The sequence below is a fragment of the Eumetopias jubatus genome, unplaced genomic scaffold (assembly GCF_037043125.1).
Source record: "Eumetopias jubatus isolate StellerSeaLion01/CBP00866 unplaced genomic scaffold, mEumJub1_p1.0 scaffold_10, whole genome shotgun sequence".
In the NCBI taxonomy this organism is placed as follows: Eukaryota; Metazoa; Chordata; class Mammalia; order Carnivora; family Otariidae; genus Eumetopias; species Eumetopias jubatus.
Window position 1 is genome coordinate 67,502,536 of NW_028274816.1, and position 26,597 is coordinate 67,529,132.

General features: G+C 56.3%; 1 protein-coding gene across 1 annotated transcript; it reads left to right on the top strand.

Moving 5' to 3' along the window:
* Positions 1 to 13,644: 13,644 nt before the first annotated feature.
* Positions 13,645 to 25,677, top strand: NATD1 (N-acetyltransferase domain containing 1). Its single transcript, XM_088027918.1, has 3 exons — positions 13,645 to 13,800; positions 21,140 to 21,258; positions 23,134 to 25,677. The coding sequence occupies exons 1-3, from the start codon at positions 13,695 to 13,697 to the stop codon at positions 23,248 to 23,250; spliced, it is 342 nt and encodes a 113-aa protein (XP_087884044.1). The 5' UTR covers positions 13,645 to 13,694; the 3' UTR covers positions 23,251 to 25,677.
* Positions 25,678 to 26,597: the final 920 nt, after the last annotated feature.

Sequence of the window (26,597 nt, forward strand, 5' to 3'; positions counted from 1 at the left end):
AAATGTCATTACTTTTACCTCTGCCTGTTCTTTACAGCTCAGTCGTGCCTCTTACGTGCAGTCTTCCTCAAATTATCCAAGCTGAGAGCCTCACGGGACTTGACACCATCTAATGACTCGAAACTCCAGACTCTCGGGGTGTCAGGGGCTGGGTGTGTGCAGTGCTTTGGGGGAGGCAGAGGGTCACACCCAAAGTTCCCCGGCTTTAATCCAGCCCAGTTGTTTCACAGAGGATGTGTAAACGGTGCCTCTAGGGTCTGACCCCTGGCCGAGTTCCAAGCCAGCGCTGCCTCCCCAGCCCCCTGCCCCCCCTAGGCCCCAACAGATACGTATTGAGAAAGCAATGATGGTCACAGACAGGGAAAGTCACAACCCCCCCCATGTACTTCCTGCTGAGTTTTGGACCCCCCTAAACTCAGTGGTGACAATTCACTATTTTATCATGCTCACAGCTGGGGTGGCCTGGCTCTGACCCATGACATCTGGGGCCTCAGTTGCAGTCACTGGGAGGCCCCTCAATTCAGTGTTGGGCCCCGGGGCCAGGAGGACCGCAGGGTTGGGTGCAGCTGGGTCTGTGGACTGGAGCACCTACACAAAGCCTCTGCCGGTTGCCTGGGCTCCCTCAGTCTGGCAGACAGAGAACCAGGTGGAAGTCACATGGTCGTTTCTGATGTGGTGTCAGAAGTCACACAGTATCACTTCTGCCTTACTCGATTGGTCAAAGCAGCCCACCCAGTTTCAAGGACAGGAGACACAGACTCTGCCTCACAACGGGAAGTATGTTCAAGAACTTGCAGCCATTTCTTTAAAAGCTCCACAGCCCTTCGGCAATTTTCCCGTGGATAGTGACCCTTCGAAGAGACATCTCCCACACTTCCCAGGGTGTCAGCATCTCTTAGGGCAGGGCCCCTGCCAGGGACTTCCTCCTCCAGTGAGGAGGCCGAGACAAGTCCAGATGGGACGGGACTGAGGCACTTGGTGGCAGGATCTGAGAAAGATTCGGAGGCCTTCATGGCTGACGGGAAGGGGGTGGAGGCCGAGGGAGGAGGCTGGAGTGATGAGGCTTCAAGCCTCCTATGGGTTCAGGAGACGGGTGCCAATCACAAAGATAAAACTGGGCCAGGCAGTAGGTATGGGAAGACATGATAGTGAGCTTGGTGGGAAACATGCTGACTGGAAGGGTTGGATAGCCCTCTCATTTTTCGAGGCTGAGTGCCACGCCGCCTCCCCCAAGAAGCTTTCCCTGCTGCTCCTGGTGGAGTTAGTGCTCCCCGCTCTGGGTTCCTGACAACGCTGTGCTGCCCTCGTCATGATAGATTGGAGCCCACCAGCCCATACCCTACTGCGTCTTTGGGTCCCCAGCCTCACCCAAGGGCAAGAGAAAGGCACCTCCAGGCTGAGCGGCCTCTCAGCAGGGGGGAAAACCACACATGGCCCGGATCCTTCAAAGGGCTGCCAAGAGCCTCTGGGATGGAATTCTGGCTCCTCTGTTTACCAGTGCATGAGGCCAGGCGAGTTAGGGGATTTCATAACTGCTCCGAGAGCCTCAGTTTCCTCCTGTGTAAAGAGGAGGGTTTACTGGTACTCACTTTAAAAAGTCAGGGGGGCGTATTAGAATGCACTTAGCACATAGTCAGAGCTCAACCAGGGCTTGGCCATGAAATCAGCCCACTCCTGAGGCCTGCGGGCAGGAGGAGAGGCCTCAGGATCCGGGCCGACTCAGTGGCCTCCTGGGTCTTGAGCTGGATGTGTGGGTTTCCCTGAAGGATGTGCCTCAGCCAGGCCCTTCCCTCCGGGGCGCCCAGTCTGACCCAGAGACAAACAAGTGATGGGCAGGTGGAAAGTGCCTCCCAGGACCTGGCAGGGAGCCCGATGTAGAGACAGGTGGGGCCCATCGCCGACCTCAAGTCACTCCTTAAAGTAACACCTCGGGTGGTGGAATCAGAGGTGGCTTCCCAGAGGAAGGGAAAATTTCAGTTCCATAATCAAAAGTGACAAGGTATGAGAGTGACAAGCATCTCCACGCCTGTCCCCCAGCCACCGGGACTCAGCCCTCGAGAGTCCTAGCAGGGACAAGGCAACATCTGCTCTTTTCTCGCTGCCCTGCACGTATCTTCGAGACTTAACACCCCCTTAGACCCTGCATGCCCTTCTGTCTCAGCACATGGAGGGTACCCTCAATCCTTTCTGCAGCTGCAAAGAATCCGAGGGACTCTCCCATCATGCATTTAGCAGGTCCCCTGCTGAGAGGCATTTGGGTGCCCTCCGGAATTTCCCATCTACAACCAATATCCTGGGGCAAACTCCTTTCCCACCGTGCAAGGGGATCTGAGGAAGGGAGTGTCCCAGAAGGGGGATGGCCGGGGCAAAGGGCACGCGCATCCTAACATGGCCAGGTCCTGCCACAGGGCCCTCCCCGCGCTGGGGCCCCTGCAGAGTGTCTGAGCCAGCCTGTCCCTGCCAGGAAGGTTTTAATGAGCTAGGGCGATGCCTGGGAGGGGGAGGCAGTCGGAGAAGCAGCACGCACGGAGAAGGGTGCGGAGATGGAGAGGCAGTGAGCTTGAAGGGAGAGGGGAAGGGGCCCAAGACAGGTGCAGTGGGGATGGCCGGAAGGACTGCCCAGCGGTACTGTGGCGGTCAGTGAGGATGCGCACACACCAGGCCTGGGAGCACAGGCAGCTGGCCACCCAGCGTGGGCAGGCCCCGCGGAAGGGACAAAGGCTGCGGGCCCAGTGTGGTCGGGCAGTCAAGCCCTCGGCGTGCCTGCGTGCAAAGCCTGCGCTGCCACTACTGTATTGAGTGAGTCACTGGGTCTCTCCAAGCCTCGGCTTCCTCATCTGTAAAATGGGACAATAACAGCTACTCCCCCGCGTGGCATAACTCCTGCAGGCCCAGTGCTTGGCACGGACGAGGTGCTCCGTAAACAGTCGCTGTTTGCCTCCGGTTGTTCTCCGCTCAGCCTGGCAGAGTGCGCGAGCTGGGCGGGTGCTGGGTGAGCATGTGCGCACGTGCCCAGGGTGCGCAGGAGAACCTGCCATTCTCCCTCGGTGCCACCCTTTCTGGGCTGGGGGACTCTGGGCGGCCATATGGGCTCTCCAAGCCTCGGTCGTCTCTTCTGGCAAATGGAAATCAGATCCTGCGTGTTGTGGTGAGGCTCTAAGGAGGGAGCACGTCCATGCATGCCCAGCACCCCGGAGTCAGGGCTGTGGGCCGGGAGATGGGGAGGGATGTGGCTTTGCCCTGCAGGCAGGGCAGGGAGGGCGAGCTCATCTCTGAGGTCTCCTCTGGGCCACCCTCCCCTCCCAGCAGCAGCCCCAGCCAAGCAGCCTAGGCCAGCTGGTTGGTTTTGATAAGTGAATATTATAAACGACAAACAACACAGGGATGTCTTGGGCTCCAGAGGAGGCTGTGTCTCCCTCAGGGAGTCCCTCAGGGGACCTGAGTGTTGGGCTTAGAGGCCCAGGGGAGCCTCCCTTGGCAGACTGGACTAAGAGGCATGAGGTTTTGTTCTATCCACAAGGACCAAATAGAGTAATAAAGAGTAGCAATAAATATAACAATAATAAAAGCACCCACTTATTGAACATTTATGGTGTCATTGAATCCTCAAAACAAGCCCAAAAGAAAATATTTGCAAAACACATCTCTGATAAAGGGCTTGTACCCAGAATATACACAGAATTCTTACAACGCAAAAATAAGAAAACAAACAACCCAATAAAAAATATGCAGAAGATCTGAACAGACACCTCACCAAATAAGATATACAAATGACAAATAAGCACGTGAAAAGATGATCAGCATCATTAGTCATTAGGGGAATGCAAATTAAACCACAACGAGGTTTACTACACACCTATTGGAATGACTAAAATTTTAAAAGACTCACAATTCCAAGTGTTGGCCAGGAGGTGTAGAAACCTTGCTGGTGGGAATGCAAAATGGTATGACCACTCTGCAAAAGAGCTTGGCAGACTTATAAATTAAATATACACCTATCTATGAGCCATTCCACTCCCAAGAAAAATAAAAACCTGTGTTTAGACACACACACACACACACACACACACACACACACACAAACATATACACAACGTCTATGTAGGGGCACGTGGGTGGCTTGGTCAGTGAAGTGTCTGACTGTTAATCTCAGCTCAGGTCTTGATCTCAAGGTCACGAGTTTCAGCCCCATGTTGGGCTCTACGCTGGGCATGGATCCTACTTTAAGAAAAAGAAAAAAAAAACCTGTATGCAAATATTAATAGTAGCTTTTTTCATTATAATTAAAACAGAAAGAACGCAAATGTCCATGAACTTGTGAATGGAAAAACAAATTATGGTACATCTGTCCGTGGAATACTACTCAGCAATGAAAAAGGACTGAGCAACACCATGGGTGACTCTCAAGAGCATTATGTTGAGTCAAAGGAGCCTCACTAAAAAGGTGACATCAGATATGATTCCATTTGTGTGCCGCCCAGAAAAGGCAAAACTACAGTGACACAAACAGATTAGTGTTTGCCAGGGACTTGGGGCGGGAGGATTAACTGCAAAAGGGCACAAAGAAAATTGGGGAGTGAAGGAAATATTCTATAGGATGCTTGTGGTGGTGGTTACATAGCTGTATACTTGTGTCAAAAGTCATCAAAGTCACACTTACCGTGTGAATGTTATGGTATGTAAACTATACCCTAAAAGCTTGGGGAGGGGGGCACCTGGGTGGCTCAGTCAGTTGAGTGGCTGTCTTCAGCTCCGGGCATGATCTGGGGATTCTGAGATCGAGCTCTGCATTGGGCTCCTTGCTCGGCACGGAGTCTGCTTCTCCCTCTCCCTCTCCCTCTCCCTCTCCCTCTGCCTGCAGCTCCCCCTGCTTGTGCTCAGTCTCTCTCTGTGTCAAATAAATAAAATCTTAAAATAAAAAACAATAAAGCTTAGGGAGGAGGAGGGAAGCCAGGTCAATAAAGACACTAAGCCCTGAGCCACACGGTGCAGGGTGGGGGGTGGAGGGAGGGCTGGGGGGACCTGATGCTCAGAAGGGTGATGTCATGGGTCTAAGCCTTGTGCCAACCCTGAGAGGAGGAAACACACAGAGAGCCAGGGCGAGACCTGGGGGGCAATAGCAGCTAGGTGGGTCTGGGACTGGGGAAAAGAAGGGCTGGAGGGGGGAGCAATGGCTCTTTGGGGCAGGCCGGGTGGGTGTTAACAGCGGGAGATTCTGAGATTTCAGGGACTGCAGGACAGAGTGACATGGGACAGTGGCAAACGTTCACAGGGCAGCGGATCCGGAGCCTGCTCACGCATCACCTCATTAATTCTTCACCCCAAACTATAAGTCGGAGCGGTTAGGTCAGCCTCCCAGGTCACACAGCAAAGCTGGTGGCAGAGCCTGGCGTGTTGACTCCAAAGCCAGCGTTCTCGCTGTAGGTCATAGAGGGAAGACAGGAATCCCTGAGGACCCGCTTCCCTCCCCAACTTGATGTGCAACTCAGTCAAGTCACTTCCCCTCTCTAGGCCTCAGTTTCCACCTCTGTAAAATGGGACTCTAACAGAACCATTGTCATAGAGCTCTAGTGGGGGGGAAAGAAGAGACCAAGGGACAGGAAGTGCCCTGTCGCCACCAGCCCGAGCGCCCACTCTCGCACAAAGGTGAGGAAAGGAGTTAGGAAGGTAAATCAGCAGTAAAACAAACAAACAAAAAGCAAAGGAAGCTCCTTCCTTCTCCCTGGGCCTCATTTTCCCCATTTGGCATGGGGGTTAGTTGAGCTACATGATAGGTGGCAAACAGGGGGTCATTTCAAGCACCCACATACATTTTTTTACCCCAAATTTCTATCATGAAAAACTTCAAGCACACAAGAAATTGAAGGCTGGAATGGCCATTGCTAATGCTTCGCCCACATGTTTTCCTGTCTCTCTGCCTCTCTCTCCCTCCCGCATGTAGGTATACACTGTTTTCTGAAACCTTTGAGGTAAGTTACTGCCATCATAACCTTTTGCTCCTAAACCCTTCAGCATGAAGAACAGGAACATTCTCACTTGTAACCACAACATGATTATCCCCTCAAAGAAAGAAGCTATGACTCCATCTAATACATGATCCATATTCCAGTTTACCCCATTGTCTCTGAAGAGTATCTTTTATGGCTGGATTTTTTGTTTGAACCAGGATCTAGCCCAGAATTGCTTATTCTATTTGGTTTGGTCTCTTCTTTTCCCCTAATTTTTTTATTCTGAAAAAGTCTACATCTCCAGGGGAAAAAAAAAACAAACCAAAAACGGCCGGAGCCGCATGATGAATGTGCACATGACCTTCACTGGGATACATCGCCCGTTAGGCTCTCCAGACCCTCCCTCTCCCCACCAACCACTTAAGAGTTAGCAGCAGACACACATAGTTGTGTTTTCTAACCAGTTGCCGTCATTTATACATAAGAAGACCTCACTGTATTATTTGATTTCCAGCTCCTCTTGAAAAACCAGGACAGGTGTCCCACATGGGACAGTCAGCCGAGCCGGAGCGAAGAGCAGCTGCGCCTCTGCCCGGGGCAGGGTGTCCGCACTGTGCCACAGTCCACACTGCTCCCTTTTGTCCGACACGCAGCCCCGCTCTCTCCATCACGTAGCCTGCCTGGGCCCCTCGGCAACTGCACTTTCGGCCCCGATCTACTCCAGATGATTTCGGAGAGACTCGGTCTTCTCAGGAGGGAGCCATCCTCGCCCTTGGGAAGGTCCTGTCGGACCCATCTGGTGGCTTGTCCTCTGCTTGGGGTGTCAGACTCTGGACTCAGCCTCCCCTGGGTCTGAATCCCAGCTCACTCCCTACCACTGAGAAGACTACAGACAGTTCTCAGCCTCTCCGAAGTCCCGTGCCCTCATGGGTATGATCCCTGCTGCCCCGGGTGAGTGTGAGGATTTAATGGGATCACACACATGCAGCCCTCAGCACAGCACCTGGCATTGAAGAGCACTCCAGAGATGCTGTGGGGAACAGATGTGTTTTTGTGAAGACAGTCGCAAAGGTAGGCAAAAACATCTGTACAAACATTCTCGTCGATGCAGTGAAAAATTTGGAAGTTGACCTAAATGCCCAACACAGGGAACTGGTTAATTACTGTCTCCATAAGATGGAAGAATCAACAGTGACGACAAACACGCTATATTTAGAAATGACCCGAATAGCCATCAGTAAAGGACTGTGTCTAAGAGAATGGTTAGGGTCTCGTCATCTGCCAGTAACATCATGAGATGCCATCAATGGAAGATTGCACAGCTGTGGAGCGGGGACACCGGGCTGAGCCGGCACAGCTGGCCTCCAGGGACATCCCAGCAGGTGACACGCCACACTTTGGGGTCCTTTGCTAATTTGGATTAAAAATGGGAAAAAAGAGTATCTCCTTGGATGTACCCAGGTGTATGTGCGTAAAGTCTGGACAAATTCATAAGGAACAAGTAAAACTGCTTGTGTGTGTGAGGCGGGGAATGGGGAGCTTAGAAGACATGGGCATCCGGTAGATGGTTCCTGGTTGCCTGCATGTATTTTGCTTTAGCTTTTCACACGTGTCAACATACTGCCTCGTCAAAAAGTAAATGTAAAAACGTTTTAGGGCGCCTGGGTGGCTCAGTCGGTTAAGCGTCTGCCTTCGGCTCGGGTCGTGATCCCGGGGTCCTGGGATCGAGTCCCGCATGGGGCTCCCTGCTCAGCAGGGAGTCTGCTTCTCCCTCTCCCTTTGCCCCTCACCCCCACTCGTGCTCTCTACTTGCTCTCTCTCAAATAAATAAATAAAACCCTTGGGGGAAAAAAGTTCTTAAAAAGGAGCTGTGGTTTCCATATATTAACAAAGGAAAATGCTCACAGCATATTGTTAAAAGGAAAAAAACCCACTGCGAAACAGTGAATATGATTTGATTACATTTGTGTTGGAAAACAGTCTGTGTACAGAGCTCCAGGCGAGCAGGGGTTTCGTCTGCCTTATTCGTGACTGGTTCACAGAATCCAGAACACACAGTGGCTCAATAAACATTGAATGAGCAAGTGAATGAATGAGTGAGTGAAGGCCGGACGTCTAGAAGGACACGCAGCCAACCTGCAAACAGTGGTGGACTTTGGAGGTAGGGTTTCTGAGGGGCTTTTATCCTGCTGATATTTTTTTTTTGTTTATTCTGAAACTTTTAAATGAGCACCCCTTGTGGAAAGAAGGGAAAGGCAGGAAAGAAGAACAGTAAAGGCATTAAAAGGAAAAGTGAAGGCTCTGTCCATGGGCGTGGGGGCGGCTGGGGTCCAGATGAGGTAAGCGGGTGGGGGCTCACTGGGAAGAATGTTGGGCTGGTGAGCGGGGCAGGCATCCCACCCACGGCGCCCATGCTCGTTCCACACAGGCCTGGCAGAGCTGAGGTCCTGCGGCGTAAGCTAGGGCTACAAGAGGGGAGGCGAGGCCCAGAGAAGACCCAGTCTGGCCTGGGGTCTCACAGCAGGGCCAGGATGGACGAGCCAGGCCTGCTTGGGTCTCAGCCTCCAATAGCAGGAAACTGGGATGCTTGGTGAGGTTATGCATACCCCTTAACTCGATTTCACAGGTAGAGAAACTGAGGCCCAGGGGTATAGAGCTAGAGGCGCTAAGAACACAGGTCTGGAGACAGACTGGCTTAGATTCTAAATCTGTCACTTTCCTCCGCAGGGAGCCTCCTCCTAATGGAGCTTCAATTCCCCTGTCCTATCTCATGCGGTGGCTGTGTGCATGCCACGCTTACGAGCTACCTCCACATTGCATTTCTGCGACAACCGCAGAGCCCAGGACGACAGGCATTGTCCATTGTTGTCCCTGCTTGTTTGGAGTGGTTGCAGGAGTCCCCTGCTTCTCGGCTTTCCTTTCCACTAAGGAGGCAGAGGGATCTTCACAGCCGAGGTCATTACACAGTTCCATGCAATGCTATGGAACCATGGACAGGAGCCGACTGCTGACAGGCATAGCACCCTGGGCACATCACAAAGAACCCGTGCTGACACAGATAGCCACATGCTGCATGACTCCATTTCTAGGACCTGCTGAAAAAGGCGAGACAAATCAGAGGTGGGATGGGGGAGGGTTGAAAGGGGCTCAAGGGACTCCGGGGGGGGTGGTGGATGATAAAACTTTCATAACTTGGCTGCAGTGCTAGCTACAGGAGGGTATACATTTGTCAAAGCTATGTGCTGAAAGAGGTCATTTTTACTGTATGTAAGCATGACCTGAAATGTTTTAAATTAAAAAAAAAAAAAAACCCAAAATGAAAAGTTCAACCATGATGGGTACCTTGGGCTTCATGTTACTTTCAATGTATTTATATATACTGTATATTTGAAATTTTCCAATATTAAAAAGAAAAAAACAAAAACCTAAGATTGCATCCGTGATCTGCTCAAAACCTTCCCGTAGCTCCCTCCTGGCTCAGAATCAAGGCCAACGGCCCCACTGTGGCCAGCGAGGACCCTCAATCTATCCCCCAGGCCCCTCGGTCTCACCCCTCTCCCCAGCTCACTATGCGTCACCCCACTGGCCTCAGTGTGTTCTTTAAACAACCACAGGGCCTTTGTACTGGCTGCTGTCTCTGCCTCGACCGCTTTTCCCCCACAACATCTCCTGACTCACTTTCTTACCTCCTTCAAATCTTTCATTAAAAGACCCCAAGTCAGTTGAGGTATGTCCTGGCCACCCTGACTGAAAGTTCCTCCAGAAGCATGGCCCACATCCCTCCTGGCTGAATCTCTGGGGCATTTGTCTCCATCAGATGGACCATGTATGGTCTTTCCTTGCTTATTGTCTCTCTCTCTGCTAGAATGTAAGCTCCTGAAAGACAAGGAGCTTGGTCTGTTTTGTTGTGTCCCCTTAGAATAGTACCAGGCAACAATAGGTGCTCACTGCATATTTGCTAAGTGAATTACTAATTGACCGAATGAATGATATCCTTAGAGATAGGACCTGGTCTCCATGTGGCCCCACCAGGTCCCAGCCACAGGGGCTTTAAGGACCCAGGGCTCATCTACCCAGTTTTGCTTTCCAACTTCTGGGGTCACACAGTCATTCAGCAACCCATGCCCAAGGTCTCCTTCATGGCCAGCATGCTCTGGGGTGAAAAGATAAAGCAAATCCATTCAGCTTGGTGTATATTAATTGCTCACTGTACCTTTTATTGATCTACCGCCTTGTTTCACAAAGGATTTCTGCAAGTTTTAAAGACCTCAGCAAGCTAATAGACATTGAAAGCTAGGAGAGAAAGAAAGGAATCAAAAACAGGGAGGATTCTGGGCTCTTCTGCTAGGCCTGGTGTGCACTGGACTCTGACAGGGACTCATTCAGAGAGGAATCTCCCCTGAACCCAGGTTGATTGGGAAGCATCCATGAGGGCTTCCTGGAGGCGGTGATGTTGGAGCAACAACACAAGCAAAGGCTCAGAGTGGGAAACAGAATGGCCTGTTCATGGACTTTCCGGAAGCAAGTTCTTTGGAGACAAAGAAGTCACCTGAGACATATACGAGGTCACATCTTGCTTGTTCAGGATTGTAGCCAGCTGTGACTCAGCTGAGGTCAAGGCCCCCTCTGACCCCTTGTACATAATTCTGTCTCCTTGTACATAATAACTCACTCTTCAGCCTTGTTTTTGTTTCCAAACTCCATGATATAATGGACTCTTGTTAAAAAGAAATTCTGCTAGGATATTCTCAGTAAATATATCTGACAAAGGATTCACAACCAAGCTATGAAAAAAAAAAAACCTCTAATAAATCAAAAAGAAGAAAAATGAATGCACAAAATGCTTAAAGAAGTTCTCCATAAAATTGGATATGCACACATGAAAAAGTGCTCCACATCGCTCGGCATCAGGGAAATCCAAATCAAAACCTCAATGAGATACCACCTCACACCCGTCAGAATGGCTAAAATTAACAAGTCAGGAAACGACAGATGTTGGCGGGGATGCGGAGAAAGGGGAACCCTCCTACAGTGTTGGTGGGAATGCAAGCTGGTGCAACCACTCTGGAAAACAGTATGGAGGTTCCTCAAACAGTTGAAAATAGAGCTACCCTACGATCCAGCAATTACACTACTGGGTATTTACCCCAAAGATACAAATGTAGGGATCCGAAGGGGTACGTGCACCCCAATGTTTATAGCAGCAATGTCCACAATAGCCAAACTGTGGAAAGAGCCAAGATGTCCATCGAAAGACGAATGGATAAAGAAGAGGTGGTATATATACACAATGGAATATTATGCAGCCATCAAAAGGAATGAGATCTTGCCATTTGCAACGACGTGGATGGAACTGGAGGGTGTTATGCTGAGTGAAATAAGTCAATCAGAGAAAGACATGTATCATATGACCCCACTGATAGGAGGAATTCTTAATCTCAGGAAACAAACGGAGGGTTGCTGGAGGGGTGGGGTGGCTGGGTGATAGACATTGGGGAGGGTATGTGCTATGGTGAGCACTGTGAATTGTGCAAGACTGTTGAATCACAGATCTGTACCTCTGAAACAATGCAATATATGTTAAGAAAAAAGAAAAAGAAGAAGATAGCAGGAGGGGAAGAATGAAGGGGAGTAAGTCAGAGGGGGAGATGAACCATGAGAGACGATGGACTCTGAAAAACAAACTGAGGGTTCTAGAGGGGAGGGGGGTGGGGGGATGGGTTAGCCTGGTGATGGGTATTAAAGAGAGCACGTTCTGCGTGGAGTACTGGGTGTTATGCACAAACAATGAATCATGGAACACTACATCAAAAACTAACGACGTAATGTATGGTGATTAACATAACAATAAAAAATTTAAAAAATTGGATATGCAAATGGCTAAGAATCATTTGAAAAAGGCTCAACATCATCAGTCATCAGGAAAACACAAATTTAAGCCACCAAAAGACCCCCTCCCACTCATCAGAAAAGTTGAAAGGATGACAACACCAAATGGAACTCTCAAATTTGTTCTTAGGATCATAAAATGGTGCAGCCATTTTGGAAAAAGTTCTGGCAATTTCTCATAATTTGGTCTCATAAAAGGTCTGGCAAATTCTCTTACACCTTCTGTAAGACCCAGCATTCTTGGTAGCCACCCAGCAGGAATGCCAGAGTAGGGACACCAAAGGAGGTGTTCAAGATTTACTCATAATAGTCAAAACCTGAAAGCAACACAAATGCCCACCAACAGATGTGTGGATAAATAAATAATGGTGGGGCGCTGGGCTGGCTCAGTCCATAGAGCACGTGACTCTTTATCTGAGGGTCTTGAGTTCAAGCCCCACGTTGGGTGTGGAGCCTACTTAAACAAATTAAATAAATAAGAATAATAAAATAATTACGGTATACGCACACAATGGAATACCATTCAGCAATGAAAAAGATACAACAACATGGATGAATCTGATAGAAATGTTGAACAAAAGAAACTGAACACTAAAAAGTGCATACTATATGATCCTGTTTATGTGAAGTTCTAGGAAAATCAAATTAGTCAAGGACAGTGGTTACCTCCAAGGGTGGGGCACGGACTGAAGGGAGTGAGGGAACCACAGCGAACGTTCTCTACTGTGATTTGGGTAGTGGTCACATGGGAATAAACTTCAAGCTTACATCTTAATACACAAACTAGGAAAAGGTAACCTGTAGTCATGTGTTTGGTAAGCAGCAATGGGTGGGAGGGAGATGCGAACCAGATGAGGGAAGGGGGAAGTCAGGTCATGTCCCCTTTCAGAAAAGACATCTGCCAACCCCACCACTACCAACACCCACAGTCCTGGGAGTAAGTCCCTGCCCCTTTTCTGGGACTCAATTTCCTCATCTGTGGAGTGGATCCAGGGATCTTCAAGCCTTCTTCCTACACTTCCGCCTCTTTTGAGGTGAGCTGGCATGTCACCCCTATCCCAAACAAGGCTTCTCAGGATTGTTCCTCCTCACCAGCCACACCTGCATACGGGTGGGATCCTCAACACCAATTCTCCCTTTGGTGCTTTCGAATCACAGCTGTGTGCCTTGGGCCTCTGTTCCTCATCCATATAATGGAGTCGAGCATACCTATTTCTCAGACTTGTGAGAAGAATTTTCATTGAGTTCAGTGAGTCCTTACTGAGCGCTCCCAGTAGCTTACCAGGGCTTTGCTTTGCACAGGCGGTGCACACAGCAAGTGCTTAATAAATGGTGGCTTCGAGGGGATGATTAGAATTCCCTATAGGTCGTTACATCTTTTTGAGAAGGGGTCCGTGTGGGGGGCCTAAAGTTGCTTGTGGGTCTAACGCAAGAGGGAAGGGAAAAGTGTCCCAGGCGCGGATGCGGCTCGCGTTGTTTTGTTTGGAGCGACGAGTGGAACGCGGCCAGGGAGGCGCACGGCCCCTTTAAGAGTTGAATGGAATGTATCAAAACAAAAAGGTCGTGCGCCCACTGGCTGCGCGCCGCACGTGACCTTACAGCTGATTTCCTGGCCCCCCTCCTTTTTTTTTTTTTGTTGCTGCCGCCGCCGCGGCTGCCGCCGAGTGTCAGTTTCTGCGCCGCCGCCTGCGGTCTCCCGGCCGCGGGCTGCCGGCCGCCCCGCGCCCCCGTCCCCGCCGCCGCCGCCGCCGCCGCCTCCGCCGCCGCCGCTGCCGGCCCGCGCACCCCTCCGCGCGCCCGGCCCCCACCGAACCGGCGCGGGCCGCGGGTCCCCAGCGGCCGCTGCCCGGCGCGCAGATGGCGCACTCGGCGGCCGCCGTGCCGCTGGGCGCGCTGGAGCAGGGCTGCCCCATCCGCGTGGAGCACGACCGCCGGCGCCGCCAGTTCACCGTCCGGCTCAACGGTAACGCGGCGTCCGGCCCGCCCCCGCCTTTTGTCTGCGAGCGAGCGGGCCCCGCCGCGGCCGCCCCCTAGCTGGGGCGCGCGCCCCCGGCCCGCAGCCCGGGAGGGGCGTCGCGAGCGCGCGCCGCGGGGTGGCCTCCGGGCGGCCGCCGCTCCGGGACCGCTCCGCCCAGCGCTCCGGGAGCAGGCCCCGGGCTGCGCTCGCGGGCTTACGTGGGGGCGCGGCCGAGTCGCGGGGCTGGGAGGAGCGGGCGGCCGGGGAGAGGCGCGCCCACGCGGAGCACTCCGGGCAGGCGGGCAGGGGACCTCCCGGGAAGGCAGAGGTAGAAGTAGGGCCAGCTCGGGTCCTCTGCCGCCAGCACCCGGCTTCAAGCCACAGGGGACCCGCACCTGCTCAAGCGCGGCAGTTTTCCGCTGTTGGACACCTCCTGCGGGCTGCGGTTGGAGATCCTGGAGAGTGGGTCAACGGTGACCTCCGCCCTTTCCCCGGGTGCTAAGTGGCCTCTTGCCGCCGCTGGGAACTTTAGTTTTTCTGCACCGAGGTGGTTGGGGGAATCTTCTGGGCAGACCCGGGCTGAGGGAGACAGGGGTGTCTGCCTCAGTGGGGACTGTGGAGGGGAAGGTGTCACCATCAGCCCTGTTGGCCCTGAGTCTTTGGCCAAGTTGCCTCACCTCTGTGTGCTCCAGTTTCTCCATCTCGGCAATGGGAGTAACACCAGTGCACACCTGTCCCCCGGTTGTAGGGATGAAATGCTGTCATGAGAGTAAAGAAGGCTTAGAATAGCGCTGGCAACACATAGCACATGCCGCTCAACGTGGACCGGTGGTTGTTTTTAAAAACCAGAAAGCAGAGTCAAGTCTTCATTTCCTGTAAAGAAAGTTTCCACCACTTACTAACCCATCCCCCCTCCGCCCTAAGAGGTCTGGGGGATAGAAAATAGAGTTACAAAATCCAGGATCATGAACTCCCGGTGCACCCCCTCTCTGCGTTAATAACTTCTTCTTCCCGCCCAGCTGGGCCCCCGGTGGCAGTGTCCAAGCCAGAAGGGCCCTCAGAGGCCATCGTGCCCATTTCTGAGAAGGGAAGGCAGAGCCTCCGAAAAGGGAAAGGCTTGCCTGAAGTCAGGCAGTGAGTTAGAGCAGAGCTGGGATAGGGATAGGATCCTACCTGGTCTGACCCCCGGAACCGGGCTTGTCCAGCCTGCCCTGGGACGCAGTCAGGAGGGCCTGGGGTTGGGGCATGGAGGTTTCTCAGGCCCCACCGCATTACTGTGATGGCGGCATTTTCACCCCACATTAAGGATGAGTAAACTGAGGTTTGAACCAGAGGGAAGGAGTGACTTGCCCTGTATCACAAAGTGCCAGACCTCGACCCTGGGCCCAAATGACCTTACACAGCATTCTTCCCATGTGGATGCAAGTCCTTCCACCAGCATGGCGCTTGCCGTGGCCCAGCTGACCTTGACACTCAGGGCTGGCCGTTCTTGTGTGGAGGGTCCTTGTGGTTTTTCAAATCTTCTTTTCTGAGGTTCCAGAGAGGCCTCTGGTTCTGTTGGGGGGGGGCGTTTCAGGAGGCTCCTCTATACGTTCACAGAGACAGAAGAAAAAGGGAATGTTTGGGGTTTTCCTTTTTTTCGGCAAATCAGTACAGCCAAAGGACACCAGCCCTCTAGAGTTGGCTGTGGTCGAGGTTGAACGTGCCTCGCCATATTTCTAAACTTGTCTTCCTGCCTTCCCCAAATGGCTAACTGTAAAATGGCCTGGGGATCCCCCAGCCAAGCCCAGGGAGCAGTGGGAGGCCGCCAGCTTCTCTCCAGCCTGGAAGGTGGGGTCTGGGTGTGTATACGGGGAGTGGGGGGGAGCTGATCGGGGTCAGAGCCCCGTCCTGCCTCAGCTCGGGAGGGGAAGAGCGTGTCCTAGAGTCTCCCGAACCGCAGGGCACGCCCTGGAGACTGGCTCATTGTGCCCACTGAGAGAGGTGACCGCTTCGGCTGAGAGCCAGAGCAGCCCCAGGTCCTGGGCAGGCTCCGGGGCATCCCCCTGGCAGGGCTGTGCTGATAAGCTTCCAGCAAACTCTGGTTGTGCACGAGGGCAGGCTTGGAGCGTCTGCCCTGAAGTCCTTGTGTCCCAGGCAGGCTGTGGGCATGTGAGGGTGGGCTCAGGGGAAACTGCTCTTCCTGTTCTACAGACGAGGACCGCAAGACACAGGGAAGTGGTGCAGTTGTTCAGGGTCTTGTACCTTGGAGGTAGAAGAACTGGGATTCATTCCACAAGTCCTTGTTGAGCACCTACTGTGTGCCAAGTGTTGCCCTAGGAGCTGAGTACTCGTGGGACTGACAGTCTAGAGGGGTGGCGGACACTAACTGAAGTGTGAAGCGTGCTGGAACGCAAGGGCCTGGTGAAAGTAAAGCAGGGCAGCAGAAGGGCGTGCCGGGAAAGGGCTGCTGTTTCCCATCAGGTGTCCGGGAGGCCGCTCTGGGAAGGTGCCAGTTAAAGAAAGACCTAAAGGAGGCAAGGAAGGAAGAGCTCCAGCGGGAAGAGCGTTCCAAGAGGAAGAAGCAGCAGGAGCAAAGGGCCTGTGCTGCCTGGTGTGTATCCAGAGCAAGAGAGTGGAGTAATGGAGAAGGGAGATCGGAGGAATAGCAGCAGATAAGGTCAAGAGGTCATGGGGGGCCAGTGGTACAGGGGCCACGAAAGCCATAACGAGGACTTGGCTTTGACTCCCAGTGAGGTAGGTGCCTGGGAAGGTCCTGAGCAGAGGCTGGGTGGGATGTCCCAGGCTCCTTCTGGCTGCTCCCAGGGGAGCAGATTGTGTGGCACAAGACAGAAGTGGGGAGGTAGCTACTGCAGTAGTCCAGATGTCGTGAGCAGGGCTGGGGAGAAATGGCCCGGTCCTGGACAGATGGAGAAGGAAGCGTGGCTGGCTCTTCCTGACACGGAATGTGAGACGATGCTGGAGCCCGGGCCTGACGCCCACACCCACGTTCTGAAACGCTAGCTTGTGCATCACTATTCCAGAGGTGGGGAAACCAGGGCACACAGCCAGTAGGCATCTAAGCCAGAACTGAGCCCCCACCCCTGGGAGGTCCCTTCCTTGACCTTTCCTCTCCCCTCCCAGCCGGGGCTGACTGTCCCACGTGCTGCAGGGAGGAGGGTCATCTGCGGGGGAGGGGGTGTCCTAGGGTCCTGGTGCTTTCCACATCCTTCCTGACCCCCATTTTGCAGATGGGAAAACTGAGGCCCCAGAGAGTTAGTAAGTACCTCTGGCCTCCCTCGGCACCCCCAAAGGCAGCAGGACTGAAAGCGAAGCAGCCAGTCTCGTGGCACTCAGATCCCAATCCTGGGTATGAGGCCCATACATGACCCCATGTTGCCACCCCACAGTGTCCCATGATACCCACCTAGAGCAGTGTTCCTGAGCAGGGAGAGCGGGAGAGGATGCGTGGTGTGGCAAGGGGCCCAGCCCGCTGTGTGGATGGACTTGCCTGGGTAACCCCCAGGCTCTGCCCTCAGTGCCTCCTGGCCGTGCTGGGTTGTGCCCCTTGCACTTCTCTAGACCCCAGCCCCTTTGTCGGCGTCCCCTCCGAGCCACTCATGTATCGCCCCTCCCGGAGGCCCGGATTCTGGCTTTGCCTCTGCCTGGGGTTTGGATCCGCCGGCCCTCCTCTCAGGGCGGGCTTGGCCAGAGCAGGGATCATGTCCCTCTGCAAAGACCCCACATCTCCCCACCCAGATTCCCAGCTCCTGTCTCCCCGCCTGCCAGGGCTGACAATTTCTCGGTGACCCCTTCTCCTGATAACTTCCTGGGGACTTGGGTCCTGAGTTGGGGCCAGTGAAGGGTCCCAGAGTGGAGAAACCCAGGGCAGAGTCCCCACGAACAGAGCAGCTTTCACTTTCCTCAAAACTAGTTACAGTTCACAATCTCAACGTGACTCTGAGGTCCGGGAGGGTGGTAGCGATTGTCCCAGGCAGGACAGGTGAGGGATTGGACACGTGTCAGGACTGGCCTGAGGTCACGTGGCAGAGTCGGGACTGGAACTCGGGGCCCTGCCCTGCCCTGGGCTTGTTCCTGGGGCCCCCAGTGGCAAGCACTGACCCCCTTGCCAGTGAGGCTTGGAGTTCCTGGCAGCGCATGGAACCCGGCCCAGATAAGGGTCCGGGGCCGGAGCAGGCGACCAGGACAGCTCAGCAAAGGCGGGGGGGGGGGGGGGGGGAGGCAAGAGCTGTGTGTGTGTGAGAAACAGCAAGGCCAGTGTGGCTGGACCAGGGCCCCAACAGGGATCCAGTGGGTGGATGCAGGGAAGCCAGCAGGGCGGCCGGAAGGGGGTGCCGGCGGAGATGCGAGCGATGGCCAGGTTCCAGGCACGTTTTGAAGGTTATGTCCATGGACCTGCTGAAGGGTCAGATCAGAGTCTGAGAGGAAGGCAAGGCCCAGAGGACCTTGAGGATCTTGGCCTGAGTCACGGGAAGCTGGCCATTTCCTGGGGCTCTCCAGGCCGGTTTTGGGGGGGTGGGGGTGGATTGCGCCATGTCAGGTGTGGGTGGTTGGGACGGGGTGACGTTTGCTGCCCCTCTAAGGCTGAGGTGGGTGCCCGGCCATAGGCCAGGTGCACCAAGATCGTCCGCTCGGGGTCTGGTTCCTCCCCAGGTAGAGTGCTGTGGCTGGGCCTGCAGGAGGGTTCACTACAGAGCTTTTTCCCCTCACACGTAGCCCACGTCCACCCCGGTGACCCCAGATGCCTTTTTGTACCTGTTTCAGCCAGCAGACTCGAAGTGAGCTCAGCCTCACGTGCTGCCAGGCTGTGTGACTGCCTCTTGGAGCCTCAGTTTCCCCATCTGTACACAGGGCTGTAAGACTCTTATGCACTTTGTACTGTTGTGGTGAGGAATAGTGTGTGGAGAGAGCCGAACACAGGACTGCCTGTGGCAGGGCCCCACGGGTGTGAGCCGCCTGTCATCTCCCCAAAGGCCAGCCGGAGAAAGCCAGGACCGAGTGTGATTTCCTACTGCTCTCCCTCCGTCATTCGGGTTCAGCTCCTCCCACTCACTGATCCTCCAACATTCGGCCTCAGGGCCTTTGCACATGCTGTTCTTGGCACCTGGACAGCTCATCCCCCGCATCCCACTTTGGATTGGATCGTTCACCTCCCCCAGGTCTTTGCTCAAAAGAGGCCTCCCTGTAGACTCCATTTAAGATGGCAGCCCTCCTGCCTTCTCTGCTGTATTCCAGCTTATCACCTTCGAGTTCTATTATGATGGTACTGGGTACTGTTCATTTGTCTTCCTCCATGTGGGAAGGTGTAGTCAGTTTCCTTCACGGCTGCAGGCACAGCACTCCAAACCCTGCCTCACACGTAGTAGGCCCTCCCTGAGTTTTGGGGTCCTCAAATGGCCAGGGCAGGCATGCAGCAGTCCTTCAGTGACCGGTGACCAGCCCAGGCCCAAAATAGCCTCCTGATCTCTGCTCTCCTGTACTGGGTGACCTGAACTGACTCCCCAGTACAGATGTGGGAGCCAAGAGCCAAGTCCCATGCCACACAGCTGGGGCAGGTGGAGTGGAGGCCACCGCTGGACCCCGGCCGCATCTCGGCCCGCAGAGCCACAGAGTGGACGTGAGGAGGAGACGTTGGAGCTCTGGAGGTATGGGGAGGCGGCGGGACTGGGGCCACCCTCACTGGGGCCAGGAAGGGGAAAGGGCGTTCCAGGCAGAAGGAACTGCAGAGGCAAAGAGGTGGGGCAGAAAGAGAACGGGGCTGAGGGTCAGGAGGCCTGGTACCGCCAGCTTCACTGGGGACTCGCTGTGGCCCTTGGATCTCTGAGCTCAGCTTTCCCATCTGGAAATGGGAAGATGAACTGTAGCCTCCTCCTGGAGCTTTGGGGAGAAACAGAAAGCCTCCCACACGGGATCAGAGCCTGTTGCCGTGTCCAGTTTGCTGTGAGACCCTGGTCTGGTCACTGATAGCTCTTGGCCTGTCAGCCTTCCATGCTCGCCACGGGCTGGGAGCCCGGGCATTGAGGAGCGAATTCTCTAAGATGCTTTAAAGTTAAAACACACAAAAGACTATTTGCTTTTAAAAAATTAAAGAAAGACACCTGGCGTTGACGTGTGTTCTTGTAGAGCCAGTGAATTGTGCTTTCTAACCTCAGGGCCTTTCCATCGAGCGTGCCCTCTGCCTTTCCCTCCCTCAGCCACCCCCTCAACTCCGAGGTTTTCTTGGCGGGATCTCCCCGGCCTGCCCGTGGTTAAATGGCCCCGTCTTGCTCCCAATCCACTTTATTTTTTCCCTCGCACACTCACAGTGGCCTGAAATGATAAACTGTGGCGTCGTCCTCAATCCCTCTTTCTCTCACTTACCGCGTCCAGGTCACTGGCAAATCCCGCCGGCTACACCTGCACAACACCGTCCAAGTCCAGTGCCTTCGCGAACCCCACTGCCTCTGCCCACGCCTGGGTCCCCGCCATCGCTCACCTGGGCTCGTGCAGTAGCCATCCCATTGGCCTCCGTGCGCCTGCCCTGGTCTGTTCTCGTGGCGGCCAGAGGGATCCCGTGGAACGCTGAGTCACCTCCTGTCTCTCCCCTGCCAAGGACCTTCCTCTGGCCCCCAGCTCACAGTGACTTACAGTCTCTGCAGCACCTGGTCCTGTCGCCTCCCTGCCTCCCCTTTGCCCACACTGCTCCTGCCACCCCAGCCTCCTCACTGGCCCTCCAACACATCAGACCCGCTCCTGCCTCAGAGCCTTTGCACTGGCTGTTCCCTCTGCTGAAACACGCTTCCCCCCGACACCGTATGGCCGACTCCCTCTGCTCCTTCCTGTTTCTGCCCAGCACTCCCCCCGCCCCCGCCCCCGCCCCGGCCCGATGCACATTCACTTGCTTTTCTTGTTTATCCTCTGTCTCGGCTTCTACTGAGTTCCACGAGGGCAGGGCTCTTTGTCTGGCTTGTCTGTAGCTGAGTCCCAGCAGCAGAAACAGTGCCTGGGGCTCCGCAAACATCTGTCGAATGGAATGGATGGATACAGGGGTGAAGGGAGAGATGGACAGATAGGATGGCTGGCCGGCTGGCTGCTGGGTGGGTGGTGCGTGCTGCGAGGACTTAGAACAGCAAAGGCTCACGTGCTCCTTAGCATTGTGTAGAGATGCCCTCACTTGGTCTTCTAAAAAACACGACGAGGATGCCTTATTATATCCCCCAGTTTATGGATAAGGAAACTGAGGCACAGAGAGGTCATTCTGGGTCCAACTCCGGCACCCTGGCCCCAAGCGCCCATCCCCCCATTTGCCCGATCTAAGCCCCGAGCGTGTCCAGGGCCTCACCTGTTCGCCACCCTCCCTCTGCAGGATGTCACGACCGGGCTGTCCTGCTCTACGAGTATGTGGGCAAGCGGATCGTGGACCTGCAGCACACCGAGGTCCCCGACGCCTACCGCGGGCGTGGCATCGCCAAGCACCTGGCTAAGGTAGGGTGGGGAGACGGGGCCGCCCTCTCACGCGGGTAACCGTGGCCCTGGGGGGCTGACCTGGGCCTGCGTCGTGGCCAGAGGGCAGACGGTGCCCACCTTGCCAACAGGTTACAGCTGGGAGCGGGCAACGGGCTGGCAGCACACTCTGCCCTCCCCCAGCCCCTCTGGGGCGGGAGGCAGCAGGTCTGGGCCCAGGCCTTTAGGGTTCTGTAGCGCTAAGCCTCCGGGGCCACGGACACCTGCTGTAGGGCAGGAGCTCGCTGGCCGGGACCCCGGCACCCGGCGCAAAAGTAATAGGTGCTCAGTAAACCCTTACTGAACGAGGAGATAAAGGAAAGTCCGGGAACGACGGCTTGCGTCCCGTCCCACCCCCAAGCCCTCCATCCCCAAAGCAACCCAGAGCCCAGGCCAGCTGGAGAGCAGGTGTGGCCTTAATGTGGGGAGTTGCAGCCTGGAACAGAGAATGGCCTTCCGTTTGTGGCCCTGAGGGCTGCTCCAGGCTCCTGTTCTTCCCTCTGGCTGCTCTACCCACCTGCACCCCCACCTCGCGCCTCCGTTCCTTCTCTCCCCTGTCCCTTCTGCCCCATGTAGCTGCTGCCCCCCTGGGGCCAGGGACTCGTGCCCGGGTCTTGCAGACACAGCTGTCTTCTTCCTTTAAACGGGCCCCGCCTCTGAGCTGCTCTGTGGGGGTTGTCCCGTGTTGCCGCTGAGGAAACCGAGCGTTACTGACCTGGGCAGAGGGGAGGCGGGCCGTGGAGCTGGGTTCCCCCCTCCCTGATGCTGCGGAGCCTTGGCCAGGCGTGGGATCTGCCGGCCGCTCCCCGGCCGTGTCTCCCCTGAGCCCTGCCTGCCGAGGGCACGAAGGTGTTCACCGTGTGGCCTCCGAGGCCTTCTTGGGCCTTCCGTTTCTTTTTCTGCGAAATGGGAGAATAGACTGGAATCTTGTCTCTCGAGGGTCTCAGGCTGTGAGCCCTGAGATGGGGTGTGCACGGTGAGATGTGACAAGGCCTGCTCGGGCGAGTGGAGCTGGAGGCTCAAACTGGCGGACATGTAAGCCCAGGGTCCCTGGTAGGTGCTCAGTAAATGCTGCTTCCCCCTCATCGGACCAACCAGCCCCACCCAGGCTGTCTTCCACCTCGTTTCAGCACACGCTTATTAAACGCCAGCTGCGTGCAGCACATCGTGCAAGGCACCGGGGGCAGGGGGTACCCCGGGCGCGCCCTCGCCCTCCGTCTCCTGAGCTCCTTGGGGAGGACAGCCACAGCGGTGACAAAAGCCACAGGCTGCCACCCTCATTGCTTCCCTCCCCACCCCCCGCCCCCTCCCCTGATGGGCTTCAGAAGCCCGCTAAGAGCTGAGCGTGACCTCTGCAAGGGGCAGGGAGCCCTGGGGCTCCTGGTTAGGTTCCAGGGGGTAAGGGTCCAGGACGAGGCATCAAAGGAGTGGCTGCATGAAGATGACGGAAAGAGTTGCAGGCCTGGCAAGCACAGAGGCCCTGAGGTCGATGGGGCGGGTGCGCTGGCTCCCGGGCCTTGCGGGTGGGCTGGGGGACCGGCAAGACGCGGCGCGGGGTCGGGCGTGCTCTGGTTTAGTGCCTGCTTGGCGCCTTCCAAGACGCACGGAGCCGTGCGCACATTGCTGCTGGGCTCACTGGGCTGCCCTCCCAGGGCCTCTGCATCCGATCCTGGCTTAGCCGCTTCGGGGTCGTGTGGCCTCGGGCAGTTTACCCAAGCTTTGGACCTCGGTTTCCCCCACTGCACAAGAAGGGTGGCAGCAGTGGCCTCCAGCTCCCGCCCTCGGAGGGCAGCGCCCGGGAGAGCGTGGGGGCCGGGCTGCGGGCACTGACCACTTCTCTCTCTGCCCGGCCGCCAGGCTGCTCTGGACTTTGTAGTGGAGGAGGACCTGAAGGCCCATCTCACGTGCTGGTACATCCAGAAGTACGTCAAGGAGAACCCCCTGCCGCAGTACCTGGAGCGCCTCCAGCCATAACCCCGGCCCCGCGGGGCAGGAGCCCTCCGCGCCAGACCTCTCCTCGCGGCCTTCGCCCTGGCCCTCCGCGTGCTCTCAGGAAACCTGGTCCCCACAGGGGACGGACTCAGAGTTATTTTTGTAAGGACGCTCCTCGGTGGCCCCCGGAGGCTGCCGGCCAACGATGGGCAGTGGTCCAGCTACCGTGGTGAAGGGGAGGCCGGGCAGCCGAGGTCCCGGCGGTGGTCACTCTGCAGACGCTGGCTCCTCACGAGGCCACCCCCGCCTCTCGTGGGCGCGCCGGCGGGGGCCTGCGGCCAGGACTGCAAGGTGGCCAGGCCTGTCCCTGGGGCCGGTCTGGGTCCTACCTGCTGCTCGCTGCTCTGTGATCGGCAGGAGGGCTGATTTGGGGCCCCTGCCGCCCCCACCTAGTCTGTGTCCTTGGTGCAGACGAGAAGGGGATTCCCTGAGTGGAGAGGAGCAATTAGAAACCTGGCGTGCCAGCTTCCCAGGGGCGTGACACCAAGCCACCCCTGCCACCAGCGCCCAGCCTTCTCTTCCTCCAGCTCCTGTGCCCCGGCGCTGGGGGGCACAGGCCAAGGCGAGAGGCAACGCTCCTTCATGGGCAAGGCCTGCAGTGCATGTAATGGGCACCCGCCGCAGCTCGCCTGCGTGCACATGGCACACACACGCGCGCACACGCACACACACGCACGGGACGCTATGTGCAGGGCTGTGCATCATGGAGTGGCTGCTGTTCTCTCCTTGGTACCTGTTCCCTTAATTCCTTGCCCCCTCGTCTGTCAGCTCAGCAGGAGATCGAGGTCCCTGTCCCCTGTGGCCGCCCTCCATTTGCCTGGTCTGCCTGGAGCCAGCCCCAGGCGTGGCCCGAGCACCAAGCCCCGGGAACCCCCCTTTCGCCGGCCTCTTGGCCGCCCTGTGGGTGGGCTTTCTCACAGAGGACCCTTTGGAGCTCAGGTGGGAGGGAGGCACACCGTCCTCACGAAACCGTCCTCACCACCCAAAGGGAAGAAACATTTCTGTGGAGGGATTTCCTTTGTGGACATTGGACATCGGAGCATCTTTCTCTTTCAGGGCAAGCTTCTGGCTGCGCACGTTCTGTTGCCTGCTGGGATCCCAGGGTCCCTCCCAGACCAACCCTCCTGGTAATGGCCTGGGAGGTGCACACCAGCACCCTTTCTTCCGTAGGCTTTGTGAGCTGGTGAGGGCTCGGGGTCCTAACCTCCTGTGCCCTCCTTCCCACAAGGGTCAAATCCATGCCCACCTCTCTGTGGGGCTGGAGGGTGACCCTGGAGTCAGAGTCCCTTTGGGGCTGAGACATCAGTTAACAGCACCTCCCCAGGGGTACCGTGTCCCTTCCAGGCCTCTGGCTGGGGGCGGGCTTGGGGACGTGTGTGTGCTGGGGGGCCTGGTGGCCACGGTGACCCCTCACTTTCTCTGACTCGCTGTAGTGGGACTCGGCCTGGGGTTGCCTTCGCGCTCACCTCTTCCCCGCTCTCGGCACGGGCCGAGCTCGACCGCCAACGCAGCTCAGGGGTTCCCCCCTCCCGCAGACATTTGCACACACCCCTTCCCACCCAGTGGCAGGAACATCTAGATCAGGAAATGCACGGAGGCTGGGCAGCCTGCCCACGGCGGGGGGGGTCCCCGAGCCCCAGAGAGGCACTATCCTCAGCATCGCCCACCGCCTCCCATGTACTCCCAGCCCCACTCTGGCCTCTAAGAATTCCCCTCCCAGAGGGCTGAGGGCACCCCTCGCCTTTCCCACCATATTCCTCAGTGCTGTTGGCAAAGGGCTATTGTGAGGAGCCAGAGAAGCCCCTGGGCCTAGGAACAGCTTGTCCCCAGTTCCTGCAGGAGCCACCTGGAGCCTCCTGGAGCTTCCTCGCGTCCGGCTGCCTTAACGTACCACCGCCCCACCGCAGCGTCCAGCCCTCCCTCAGTCTTCAGCAGAGGCTCAAGACAGCAGGGACCTGCCCTCCGAGGCTGGGACCCTGGTCTGCAGCAGACACAGGCCCGAAGTGCCCAGCCCAGCCCCCCCCCCCAGCCCCCGCCCCGGTGCTACTCTGTGGCGCTCCTGCGTTGCCCGCACCCATCCGGGCTGTTCCAAGAGCCCTTCCCCGGCGGGCAGGTCACGAGGGCCGCTTCCACCCGCAAGGGCACGGGGATGCTTGGGGATCCAACCCCGGGCCCCCCTTCCAGCAGATTGCCCCAAAGGCCCTGCGCTCTTCTGCCATGTCTTGCTCTGGGGGGTTTCTTTTTCTTGCCCGGTCAAAATAGGTGGTAACTCATGTGCCTTTCCTACTCAGGACCTGTTCCAGGTGGTGTCTGGGCCAAGGCCGGTCTCCAGACCTGCTCCCTTTGTTATTTTTCAAACTCCTGAACAGATTGCATGGCATACGTTTCAATAAAAGGTGTGGCCGAGTGCGCGGGCTCCAGGGGTGCTTCTAGAAGCCGCACGGTGGGCACTCGGGCGGGGGCCTGTTCTCCCCCACACCGCCCTGCTCCATCCCCACGGCAGTCTGATCATTGGCCCCCCCTTTTACTGAGGAGGAAGGACGTTCGGGAGCCATGGGGTGTGAGGAAGGAGGGGAGAAGGCAGGCTTGGCAGGCGCTCTCCATTCTTCTGTCCCCGGTCCCTGGTGTTGAGCCTTGTGTTTAATGGGCAGGAAGGCCCCCATTTTTCTGGTAGGGAAGGCGAGGCTCTGACAGGCACCCGGGGCCTGGCTAAGGTCTCCCAGCAAGACCGCAGTGGCATCAGGATCTGGGGACTTTGCTTTCCTTTCACATGTCACGGCTCCCGCCCCCCGGGGCCACGGCCACGCTCTCAGCGCTGGGCACGTGGAGCAGCCCAACGGGGTTTGCCAGGAAGAGGCTGTGATGTCCTGTCATGTGTCCTCAGCTACTGCTCTTGGACATGTCCCTCTCCCCACTAAAGAGCCTTCTTTTGGGGCTTCTGGTCCCGTGGGGGGAGGCAGGCTCCTCTGCAGGCCCCCGGGGAAAGCCAGGTGCTGCGCTCAAGGGCCACGTGGCCACGTCCTGTGTCTGTCCCACTCCCTGCCCCCCACCCCGCGGCCCAGGGAGGAGGGGACCCCTGAATGGGAGTTTTCCTAGTTCCCACTCGGGATTATGGTGCTACCCCGAACAAAAGAAGAAGGGGAAGGCCCTTCAAAAATCTTGTCCGGCCTGTCATGGCAGGTGCCGTGAAAGCCCAGTTCTTAGGCCTATTTTACAGATGCGGAAACTGAGGCCCAGAATGGGGGAGTCACTAGGCTGCAGCCCACATAGCTAGACACCAAGAGCAGCAGGATCCACACCCGGTCCCCGCCCCCTTTATAAGATGATGC

Bases quoted from the DNA above. Each gene is read 5' to 3' on its own strand.
- NATD1 (XM_088027918.1), top strand. From the start codon at position 13,695: ATGGCGCACTCGGCGGCCGCCGTGCCGCTGGGCGCGCTGGAGCAGGGC. The intron at 13,801-21,139 runs GTAACGCGGCGT...CTCCCTCTGCAG, and splicing joins GTTCACCGTCCGGCTCAACG to GATGTCACGACCGGGCTGTC. The intron at 21,259-23,133 runs GTAGGGTGGGGA...CCCGGCCGCCAG, and splicing joins TCGCCAAGCACCTGGCTAAG to GCTGCTCTGGACTTTGTAGT.